The sequence below is a fragment of the Schistocerca gregaria genome, chromosome 8, assembly GCF_023897955.1.
Source record: "Schistocerca gregaria isolate iqSchGreg1 chromosome 8, iqSchGreg1.2, whole genome shotgun sequence".
Lineage (NCBI taxonomy): Eukaryota > Metazoa > Arthropoda > Insecta > Orthoptera > Acrididae > Schistocerca > Schistocerca gregaria.
In genome coordinates, this window is record NC_064927.1 from 88,753,409 (window position 1) to 88,766,289 (window position 12,881).

The 12,881-nt window shown below is 45.3% G+C and overlaps 1 protein-coding gene across 1 annotated transcript in view; it reads right to left on the reverse strand.

Annotated features, from left to right (window-relative positions):
- Positions 1-12,881, reverse strand: part of LOC126285032 (uncharacterized) — a 191,774-nt gene that overhangs the window by 163,129 nt on the left and 15,764 nt on the right. The window contains exon 3 of the mRNA XM_049984356.1: positions 5,131-5,457. Coding sequence (XP_049840313.1) covers positions 5,131-5,457 — 327 coding nt within the window. The remainder of the gene's footprint in view (positions 1-5,130; positions 5,458-12,881) is intronic.

Here is a 12,881-nt window from a genome sequence, read left to right on the forward strand (position 1 = left end):
TCCTAGACCGGCAAGGGAACTTGCTGTTCCAACAGGACAATGTACGTCCGCATGTATCCCGTGCCACCCAACGTGCTCTAGAAGGTGTAAGTCAACTACCCTGGCCAGCAAGATCTCCGGATCTGTCCCCCATTGAGCATGTTTGGGACTGGATGAAGCGTCGTCTCACGCGGTCTGCACGTCCAGCACGAACGCTGGTCCAACTGAGGCGCCAGGTGGAAATGGCATGGCAAGCCGTTCCACAGGACTACATCCAGCATCTCTACGATCGTCTCCATGGGAGAATAGCAGCCTGCATTGCTGCGAAAGGTGGATATACACTGTACTAGTGCCGACATTGTGCATGTTCTGTTGCCTGTGTCTATTTGCCTGTGGTTCTGTCAGTGTGATCATGTGATGTATCTGACCCCAGGAATGTGTCAATAAAGTTTCCCCTTCCTGGGACAATGAATTCACGGTGTTCTTATTTCAATTTCCAGGAGTGTAAGTTGGATGCGATTCACGTCGGGGGATGTCTGTAGCCAAATCATTCGCTCGAATTATTCAGAATGTTCTTCAAACGCCTCACGAGCAACTGTAGCCCGGTGGCATGGCCCATTTTCACCAATTAATTTCCCATCGTTGTTTCGAAATATGAAGCTCATGAATGGCTGCAAGAGTTCTCCAAGTGGCTGAACATAACCATTTCCAGTCAATGATCGGTTCAGTTGGACCACAGGACCGAGTCCCTTCCATGTAAACACATCCCGCACCATTATGGATCCGCCATGTGCTTGACAACTTGGTTCCATGGCTTCGTGGGGTCCGCGCCACATTCGAGCCACACCAACTGAAATCTAGACTCATCTGACCAGTCCACGTGTTTCCAGTCGTCTAACCGATGGTCTAACCGATACACTCACGAGCCCAGGAGAGGCGCTGCATTCGATGTCCTGCTGTTAGCAAAGGCACTCGCGTCGGTCGTCTGCTGCCAGAGCCCATAAATGCCAAATTTCGCCGCACTGACCTAAAAGATACGTTAGTTGTACGTCCCACGTCGGTTTATGCAGTTACTTCACACAGTGTTGCTTGTCTGTTAGCACCGACAACACTACGCAAACGCCGCTGCTCTCGGTCGTTAAATGAAGGCCGTCGGCCACTGTGTTCTCTGTGGTGAGAGGTGATGCATGAAATGTGGCATTCTCGGTACACTCTTGACATTGTGTTTCGCGGAATTTTGAATTTGCTAACGATTTTCGAAAAGGAATGCCTCATGCACCTAGCACTAACTATCATCCGCGTTGAATGTCTGTTAATTCCCGTCGTGCGGCCATAGTCACCTTTTCGCATTAATCACCTGAGTACAAATGACAGCTTCGCCAATGCACTGCCCTTATATACCAAGTGTATGCCATACTAGTCTCGTCTATACAAGGTGTTACAAAAAGATACGGCCAAACTTTCAGGAAACATCCCTCACACACAAATAAAGAACAGATGTTACGTGGACATGTCTCCGGAAACGCTTAATTTCCATGTTACACCTCATTTTAGTTTCGTCAGTATGTACTCTGCTTCCTCGATTCACCGCCATGATTTCGTACTGGATACTCTACCTGTGCTGCTAGAACACGTGCCTTTACAAGTACCACGATACATGTGGTTCATGCACGATGGAGCTCCTGCACATTTCAGTCGAAGTGTTCTTACGCTTCTCAACAACAGATTCGGTGACCGATGGACTGGTAGAGGCGGACCAACTCCATGGCCTCCACGCTTTCCTGACCTCAACCCTCTTGACTTTCATTTAAGGGGGCATTTGAAAGCTCTTGTCTACGCAACCCCGGCACCAAATATAGACACTCTTCGTGCTCGTATAGTGGACGGCTGTGATACAATACGCCATTCTCCAGGACTGCATCAGCGCATCTGGGATTCGATGCGACGGAGGGTGGATGAATGTATCCTCGCTAACGGAGGACATTTTGAACATTTCCTGTAACAAAGTGTTTGAAGTCACGCTGGTACGTTCTGTTGCTGTGTGTTTCCATTCCACGATTAATGTGATTTGAAGAGAAGTAATAAAATGAGCTCTAACATAGAAAGTAAGCGTTTCCGGACACATGTCCACATAACATATTTTCTTCCTTTGTGTGTGAGGAATGTTTCCTGAAAGTTTGGCCGTACAGGCATAATCAACGTACACAGAGAAAGACACCACGAATGGTCACAGATTTGTCCGACCCGTAGGATACTGTCACTCAGACGCTGAAGAAACTGAACTGATAGTCTCCTGAAGACAGACGTAAACCGTTCCGAGATAGCCTAGTGAAAGCGAGTCAAGTAGAACATTAAGTGAAGGACTACGCTAGGAATATGCTACAGTCTCATATATATATAACACGAGAGCACTGAGGAATTTAAGGACTCATTCTCCCCCGCGATCCATACGAAAACAGGATTAAGCCGTAAAAACTGGTACAATGGGAAGTACCCATCGCCATTCACTTCACAGCGATACAGCGATTTACAGAGTATGGTTGTAGATTGTAGATGTAGGTTATGTCAGATACAGTGGAGAACAAACATTACTGGAAAATATAAGCAGAGGTGTATCTGATAAGTTCCCCACAGTTTTGGTAGGAGGCAAAATAAATAGATGATAGCATTATAGTATTAAATAGAACTAAAGAATGTGATTGTTGAAGGAAAGTAATGTTAAATCTACAGTCTTTCTTTCTTTCGTTGGCAATGTTTCTACAAAAATTGTCATACTCATGAAGAGGCAGAAGGCTGATATGATATTTCACCCAGCGGTTAGTATGGTCTCTCTTCTGAGATGAGTGAAAGGCGTCCTGCCTTTAGAAATGGTTGCAACCTACGAAATTCCTTGCCACTGAGGTAGGAGTTACGTGGGATGAACAACACACATTGCGCAAAAGCGGTGCATCCAACTCTAACGGCACTCCTGCCTTCTACAGGCCAACATACTGTATGTGTTGTGGGTGAACACTGTATTTCCAACGGCCATTCCGTGGATAACTGGAAAGTTAAAATACCGGCCGCTGCCTCACCCTATCGGGATTCAGTGGCCGATGAAGCTGTGTGAACACAGTTGGCACATAACCCGCTTAGAAGAAATGAGGGACTCAGTGTCGATAAGTCATCTGTGGGCACGCTCTTAGAGGAATTATTGTTCCGAAAATTTAAAAAAAAAATGGTACAAATGGCTCTGAGCACTATGGGACTTAACATCTGTGGTCATCAGTCCCCTAGAACGTTGAACGACATAAACCTAACTAACCTAAGGACATCACACATATCCATGCCCGAGGCAGGATTACAACCTTTCCAACCTGCGACCGTAGAGGTCGCGCGGTTCCAGACTGTAGCGCCTAGAACCGCTCGGCCACTCCGGCCGGCAAGAAAAATTAGGATTACATCAGATGTAGTTGGGCGGTTGCGGATGAAGCACATGTTTTTGTTTCTTCACTCTGTACACTAGCATGGCGAGAGGCAGAAATGGATCCTGCAGGGCCCTTGGGTACTGTGACCAGAGGTCGTACATCAAGATCACGCAGCAAAAACCTGACAGTGCGATAAGTGATGTTTGTGGCGAGTTTACAGTGGTCCATAGTACGGTTTCACATTGGGTTAATTGCTTTCGTGGTGGTCGTACGAACATTGACGATAATCCAAGAGCAGGAGGCCAAGAACGACAAAAGATGAACGAAGTGTGAAACTTGTGGCAGCTGCTCTTGAAGAAGATCGTAGTACGACTTGCAAGAATCTCTCTGCAGCGACAGGAATCCCCACAATGTCGGTATTGACAAATGATTTGAAACAGAGAAAAAATACTGTGTCATGGGACCCACACAGTTTGACAGCTGAAAACGCCGGGGACATTGCAACCTTGCTCAAACAACGATTCGGCCGTGAAGGCCAAGGATTGTTGTCTCGAACTGTCGCTGTTGATGAAACGCGGATTAGAGACTTCGAACCCGAGTTGGAATCACAGTCCAGTGAGTGGAGAGCTTCAGATTCTCCACATAAAAAAATTCAACGCGCTCAATGAAAGATCAAGGAAACGATTATTTTTGCTCATGATCGCCAAGGAATCATCATGACAGTCCGGCCACTGTGGTCGAGCGGTTCTGGGCGCTTCAGTCACGAAGCACTCGGCTGCTACGGTCGCAGGTTCGAATCCTGCTAGGGGCATGGATGTGTGTGATGTCCATAGGTTAGTTACGTTTAAGTAGTTCTCAGTCTAGGAGACTGAAGACCTCCGATGTTTAGTGCCATAGTGCTTAGTGCCATTTGAACCATCATGACAGATAGAGTCCCATGTGGAACGAATATCACAGCAGTGTACTATCGTAACTTCACGTAAAACCTTACGCAGAAAACTGCACAAAACTCGACCTCAGTTGCTCGAGGCTGGGCCATTCGTTCTCCACGACAAAGCTCATCCGAATATCCGCAATGTTGCAGACCGAAACTGCGCGAATACGGATTGGAAGTGTTGCCACATCCTCCTGACAGCCTAGACGTGAGTCCACCAGACTTCCCGAAGCTGAAAAAATGTGTGCATGGACTTTGTTACCCTTCTCTGGAGGGGCTTCTACCACGTTACCCGTGTGGCCGAGCGGTTCTAGCCGCCACAGTCTGGAACCGCGCGACCGCTCGGTCGCAGGTTCGAATCCTGCCTCGGGCATGGATGTGTGTGATGTCCTTAGGTTAGTTAGGTTTAAGTAGTTCTAAGTTCTATGGAACTGATGACCACAGAAGTTAAGTCCCATAGTACTCAGAGCCATTTGAACGATTTGAACGTTACCCGCGCCATTCGACATACAAAGAAATGTGGTGACCCGGATGGAATAATAAGAGCTTCCGAGTCGTTGGGGTTCAGTCGTAGCAAAGCAGCTAGACTACACTGAAGGACTGTAAAGAGATGCTGAACAAAAGTAAATAAACGTGTAAGTAAAAAACTATTTGCGTGCATTATTTATGAAATGTCCCTCGTTCTTCCTGCCCGAGATTTATGTATGACACCAAGTTGGTGAACACACGAGGACCAAAACGAAATGACGGATGAAGGAAAGGACGCAGTACGACGTAGGGGAGGGATGGCGAGACGCGGTAGCGACTCACCTGGCTCCAGTTTGTCGTTGTCATTGACGTGGTAGAGGGTGGGCCTGCCCAGAGCGGCGGACAGCGTCGAAGCCGCCACCAGCAGCAGCAGCGTCTGCATCGCGGGAGACGTGGGGAAGGGCAGCGGCAGCTGGCGGAACTCTAGGTGTACGCTCGCCGGCGACTCGGCGCGAACTGGCGGCTGCGGCGAAAGTCGGCCGCAGCAAAGCGCAGCACAGCACAGCACAGCACAGCCTGCTGCCCACGCGCACCTGTTGCCCCCGCACAACAGCAGCCCAGCCCAGCCCAGCCTCCAGCCGCCTGTCCTTGCGTCAGCTGACGGGGCACCTGCGGCGGAATAGCGCAGGGAGCGACGTCTCGGGAAGATGCCCGCTGCCTAGCTACGTACTCCCTCTAGCTTCCGTTGCTACGCCCACGCGGTTTCCGTCAAAGTACACTAGCGTATTGGCTGTTCACTGAACGTATACCAATCGGCCAAAATTCTCAGCACGGCTGGAAAACATTTTACGTGGTAGAGTCCGGGCAGAATAACGTGACCGGTGTATGCGCAGTCGTCAGGGCACGGGTGAGGAAAGAGGTAGTGGTGGGGGTTGCAGGCAGACGCTTCTGGGTAAGAGCCGAGCTTTGCAGGGGAAGTGCCGTTCCCAGCTGAGGTCTACACCCACAGTTTTGTAAATGCTATGTATAGCCCCTCTATACCCACACTTGCATAGTGACCATTCAGACAGGTCTGTTACCTCCACTTGCTTACAAGGGAACCTCCCCATCGCACCCCCCCTCAGATTTAGTTATAGGTTGGCACAGTGGATAGGCCTTGAAAAACTGAACACAGATCAATCGAGAAAACAGGAAAAAGTTGTGTGGAACTACGAAAAAAATAAGCAAAATATACAAACTGAGTAGTCCATGCGCAAGATAGGCAACATCAAGGACACTGTGAGTTGAGGAGCGCCGTGGTCCCGTGGTTAACTTGAGCAACTGCGGAACCAGAGGTCCTTGGTTCAAGTCTTCCCTCTAGCGAAAAGTTTAATTTTTTTATTTTCAGTCAATTATCAAAGTTCGGGTACTCACACATAATCAACTTCGCTCTCCAAAATTCCAGAACACGTTCAGATTTGCTTGGACATATGCAGGATATGACGGTTTACACACGGAAAAATCTGAAAACGTTAAAAACATATGTTTTGTCAGAGCACAGTGAAAACTGTGCGACTGTGAAACTGTTGCATTCATTTGTTGTAGTTTATGTGACAAACTCTTATGTTTTCATCACTTTTTTGGCAGTTATTATCACATCCACAACAAATCCTAAATCGGGCAAGGTAGAAGAATCTTTTTACCTATTCGCAAAGTGTACAAGTTAGGTGGGTCGACAACATACTCCTGTCATGTGACGCACATATCGTCACCAGTGTCGTATAGAATATATCAGACGTGTTTTCCTGTGGAGGAATCGGTTGACCTATGACCTTGCTATCAAATGTTTTCGGTTCCCATTGGAGAGGCACGTCCTTTCGTCTACTAATCGCACGGTTTGGCCGTGCGGTCGCAAAACACAGACACTAAACTTATTACAGTGAACGGAAACGTCAATGAACGAACGGACAGATCATAACTTTGCGAAAATAAACTTTTCACACGAGGGGATGACTTGAACCAAGGACCTCTCGTACCGGAGCTGCTCACGCTAACCACGGGCCCACGGCGCTCCTCAATTCACGCTATCCTTGATGTTGCCTATCTTACGCATGGACTACTCAGTTTGTATATTGTGTTTATTTTTTTCATAGTTCCACACAACTTCTTCCTGTTTTCTCGACTGATCTGTGTTCAGTTTTTCAAGGCCTATACACTCTGCCAACTTATAACTGAGGGGAGTGCGATGGGGAGGTTTCCTTGTTAGTAGAATATTGGCTGTTGACTGAATGTACACCAAATGGCCAAAATTCTCAGGACAGCACTTTGTGTAGTAGAGCCCGTGCAGAATAACGTGCCCTATAGATACGCAGTCGGCAGGGCATGCGTGAAGAGAGCGGTAGTGGTGGGGATTACGGGCAGGCGCTGTAGGAGAAACGCCATTCCAAACTGAATCCTACACGCTTAGTTTTGTAAATGTCGAGTATAGCTTTCCATGCTGGGGCTGTTGAAATATATCGATGTGCTGACAAATTTTCCAATAAAATATCGATATATATCAGCAATATATTTTCAACAATATATCGATGTCGAGTGTTGAAATCTTTTAAAATATTTTTTCACAATTTTCGATAAATATTTGAAGTAGTTCTTTGGAAACTGTAGCACAACATAATTTTACTTTCACTGTGTGAAGACGTCTTGCCACTTTTGAGCTTTCATCACGTCCAGTCTCTCTCTTTTACGGTGTGAAGCAAACAAACAAGTCTGACTTCAATGGGTGTGCAGTGTGAATGGGATAACAAGATATCCGATATGGAGAAATAGCCCACCAGTTGCGTTAAACAAATTTTTAACGCAGCTACTGTGCTATTTCTTCACATCAGCATCCTTCAAAAACAGCTGCTCAAACTGATGAACAAAAAACTAAATGACAAGATTGGTCTTGCAGTGGGTGGAGACATGTGAGGGGAAAAGCTGACGTAATCGGTGCGTGGCGCTACCAACAGAAACTGCAACTTTTAACTTCACCATGCAACTTTGACACGACAACTGCTAGGTCGCTGCCGTTTGCAGAGATGAAAAAAAAAAAAAAAAAAAACCAGGGAAGTCGAAGGGAGATGTTCCGGATAGATCCGATATGTGACGAAACCTAGCGATGAACCCATCTAACACCTTTTACATGCAATTACTATTGTCAGCAACGTGGTTATCACCAAGCATGAATGTGCATCGTTTTCCTTTCAGTTCTTGCTCTGATGGGGATAAGCAGGCACTTAGGTTGTTGATGTACACAGTATCTAATAATAAATCAATACTCAAATATACAGCTCTACAGCTGACAGTATATTTACAATGCGCAGCCGATATTTTTTGGTCAGTACGTCGATATCTTTTCTGTCGATACATCAATAGCATATTTCTATGTATATTGATGGCCGATATATTTTTTAAATATCTATATATCGTTTTCCCAATACTTTTAAAAATATCAAAAGTCGTACTCCACCCCTGCCCGCGAGCACGTAGAAGTGCCGAAAATGGCATGGCATGGACTCGAACAATGTCTGAAGTAGCCCTGGAGGGAACTGACAGCATGTATCCTGCACGGCTGTCCACAAACCCGTAAGGTTACGAGGGGATGGAGATCTCTTCTTAATAATACGTTGTAAGGCATCCCAGATATGCTCAATTATACTGATATCTGGGGAGTTTGGTGGACACCGGAAGTGTTTAAACTCAGATGAGTGTTCCTGGAGCCACTCTGTAGTAATTCTGGACGTTTGGGGTGTCGCATTGTCCTGCTGGAATTGGCCAAGTCCGTCGGAATGTACAATGGACATAAATGGATGCAGGTGATCAGACAGGATGCTCACGTACGTGTCACCTGTCAGAGTTGTATCTAGACGTATCAGTGGTCCTATATCACTCCAACTGCACACGCCCCACACCGTTACAGAGCCTCCTGCAGCTTGAACAGTCCCCTGCTGACATGTACGGTCCATGAATTCATGAGGTTGTCTCCATACCCGTACACCTCCATGTTTCCGTCATCAACAGTCCAATGTCGGTATTGACGGGCCAGACGAGGACGTACTTTGTGTCATGCAGTCATCAAGGGCACATGAGGGGATCTTCAGCTCCGAAAGGCGATATCAATGATGTTTTGTTGAATGGTTCGCATGCTGACACTTGTTCACGGCCCAGCATTGAAATCTACAGCAATTTTCGGAAGGGTTGCACTTCTGTGATGTTGAACGATTCTATGCAGCAGTCGCTGGTCCCGTTCTTGCAGGATCTTTTACGACCCGCAACGATTTGATGTTTATTCGATTCCTGATATTCACGTACACTGGTAAAATGGTCATACGCGAAAATTTCCACATCATCGCTACCTCATAGATGCTGCGCCCCATCGCTCGTGCGCCATCTATAACACCACGTTCAAGCTCACTTAAATCTTGATAACCTGCCATTGTAGCAGCAGTAACCGATCTAACAAAACGCCAGATACTTGCTGTCTTATATAGGCGTTGCCGACCGCAGCCCGGTCAACGCAGACCAAAAAATGGTGATTACGGGAAAAAATTCGTGTAGTCGCAAATTTTTTATAATATTAGGGTGGAATGTCACGAACAGCATGCTAAAAATCCTGACCTGTAGGGTGTGAGCGTTTTAGTTGGCGGGGAGTAGGGAGGTGGTTCGTTTAGGTAACTTTTTTACGTTTTCCTTGAATAACTCGGAAACTGAGATTTCTAGCGACAATGTATTCCAGTACATAATTAAAGTACGCTGAATTTTATAAAAAAAGGTCCTATTTATTTCTTCTCTAGGACCAATAATTTTAGCGTTACAAGGGGTGGAAAAATAGCAAAAATATGAAAATAATGTTTTAATGGTATATAATTAATGTTTATTGTTAAATAAAGTTGATTAAGACCAAATATTAAATGACTACAGCTCATTTGCGTAGAGTAGAAAAGTTCTGTGGGATAAATTTTGTTCTGAGGATGTTACAGGTGGCAGCAGGTGAGGGTGGAGTTTGCGGGGAGGGGCGGTGGAGGGTGGAAGATGATGGAAGGCATGAGACGGAATGACGTGATGCCCTTCCCTTATTTGTGCCTCTGCAAAGCGAAGGGCGAGTTAGTGAGTCCTCAGTCCACCTACGCCACTACGTCGCAAGAAGCAACTACAGGATGTCTCAGCAAGTTATACCGACCCTTCCACAGCGCACCTCATAAACCACTGGCGACGCATGTCGCAGACGCACCTAGAGATTTTTGATATTTCAAAAAATGCGTTGTACGAGGACACCTGTTAGAAGTGTTTATTTTCCACGCATGTATCAAGGGGAGAAACCACATTAAGCGTTTCAAAAAATTCGATTTTTTTAAATGTATAAATCGTTAGCTGAACTATCCAAGAATACGCTGTCAAAATTTCAAAGCGAAATTCACATTCGTTTAGATTTTATGAGCATAGAACCGAATGCACATCGAGTACAGGCTCGAACGCAGATTTATTAAGGGTTCATTACTGGAGAGATATTTAGGTGGCCGCACAAAAAATTCGAATGAAAGTTTTAATTCCACTATTTGGCGTTTAGCCTCTAAACGCTCGCACTCCGGACGAAACGTCGTTGAATTGGCTTTGTATTTAGCAGCGGGCTTATTCAGTTAAGCAAATTCATTCCTTCTGATAGTCATGAACGAGGTAGAAATTGTAGTAGGCAAGCAAAGCTTCAATTTTGCCGAACAAATGGGTAAGCAGCGCGTGAGCTGGCAGAATCTAAGTAGTTCATTGGAGTGGAACGAACGTCGGAAAGCTCGGAAAGCACTGATGCTAGCGCAAAACGAAGCCTGTGAGGAAGAAGAAGGATTACTATATGGTGCTGGAATCACAGATTAATCGGTAAGCATTTTACATTATTGTTAAATTCCTTGAATTTCTAGTTTCAGAGAATTTATTTTTCAAACGTGTTTATCTTGAAATGACTTTTTTTCACTTTTGCATGCAGTCTAACTCAGAAAGTACAGAACCGAACATTATGAAATTAATAATATGATTCTTTATAAAATTATGAATTATATGAACCAACTTGTGCGAGATGATATCATGATTTTAAGGGTATTTTTCTTTGCATACTCTTCCGCCCCCGGTAGCTGAATGGTCAGCGTGACAAAGTCAGTCCTCTGGTGCCGGTTTCGATTCCCGGCTGGGTCGGGGAATTTTCCCCCCCAGGGACTGGCTATTGTGCTGTCCACATCATCATCCTATCATCCTCATCGACTGCAGGTCACAGAAGTGGCGTCAAATTGAGAGACCAGCACCCAGCGAACGGTCTGCCGACCGGGGGCCTTAGCCACACGAGCAAATGAAATTTGCATACTTAGAGAAAAATCGTGAAAATCGAAGTAAACTGTTCCAACGCCTGCAACATTTTTAATTTTAATTTTTTTCACCTTGATTGAGGTTAATATTCTTAGAAAATAAGTTATTAATGTAAAATCAAAGCCTTTTTGATTTCAGATGAAAATCGGAATGGCTACAGTGTACAGAATTGGAGAACTATGCACACGACCTCCAGCGGACATCACAGCTTTAAAAAAATCAGAAAACTGTATGAAATATGAATGAAATGATGTAAAAATTAGGTTAAATTCTAATTAACTCTTTCTACCCAAACAAATTCCAAAAAAATCAGTTTCAAACAGCCTCCTAATATGGTTTTTTTCCCTTTAACACTAAATGGAATACAGATATCAGTTATTGATAGAACTACACATACAAACAAAACCTAAGTACATCTCTGCGCACCACCTGGCACCGGTAGCTGATTCCTGGGCACACTGTACTTTTGTTGGGGCTTTTTTTCTGGGAAAGGCGCCTTCCCCCACCTTGAGGACTGCCCGCCCTTATATTTACACAACGCACATTGTGCGCACCAGTATTTCTGCACTTTGCAATCAGTACATAGCCTATGTGCTCAAACATTATGGTAGAAATTCTGCTGTGGTATTTGATTGTTATGGTGATGTGAACAGTACAAAACGAGCAAAGCAGAAGAAAAGGGTCTTCACAGAAACTTCAGTTGACATTAATTTTAATGAAAGCACGACTGCCACTGTTGAACAGGAGCATTTTCTCGCAAACGAAAAGAACAAAAGCAGGCTCTATAGCACTGCTTAGTAACAAAACGACAGCAAAGGGAATGGATACAGCAGTTACTACAGGTGATGCTGACGGTACGATAGTGAGATATGCTTTAGGTGAAGCTGCCTGCACCGAACTGTCACGATAACTGGGGGAGACGTCGACTTAATTGCTTTACTGAATGCTTTTTCACAGCCCGGCACTAACACATACTGCATGGAGCCTGGTAAGGGCAAGGCTGAATCCAAACTGTTTTCAACAGATAAACTCCAGCAACTTCCTTTTACTGAAACCATCCTCCTACTCCATGCCTTTAGCATAGCCTCACGCAACCTCCGCCACTTACAACAACAGCAGAGGAGGACTGATTAAGCTTTTCAGTAGATCCCGAGGCAAATAAAGACAACATCCGACATCTTCAATAACCTCTCGTCACGAGCAGAGGAGATCGCACAGGCTGGTGAAAGATGTTTCTATAAATGTATCAATCGAATGAACATCTGCAAGATAGAAATGAGCTCTGATATGAAGGCATCAATGAAGTCAAAACCAGACCTTGCCTCACTACCGCAAACCATAGGAGCTACACCCCAGCACTCTTTTAGAGTTTTTATACAGGTGAATTAATTTTATTAAGTGTGTCTGTTTGTATATAATTATTGTTACAATACCATTTTTATTACTTACTGATGTTTGGTTACTTACTTACAGATACAACAGTGGCTCAACAACCCCATACTGACGACTGACTGGGGGTGGAAGCGAGGGAGGACGGATCGCTCCATCCCAGCAGCACCTCAAGCTATGCTGAGCAATATCTTTTGCCGATGTTCTGCTGGGTGTGGGGAACGATGTGGTCGTCGAAAAGCAGGAATCATTTCTTTAGTGGTTTGCGGCCCGTGCCATGGCACGAGTACAAATGGTGCACCGTTGCTTGATACGCTGACGATGATACAGTTGTT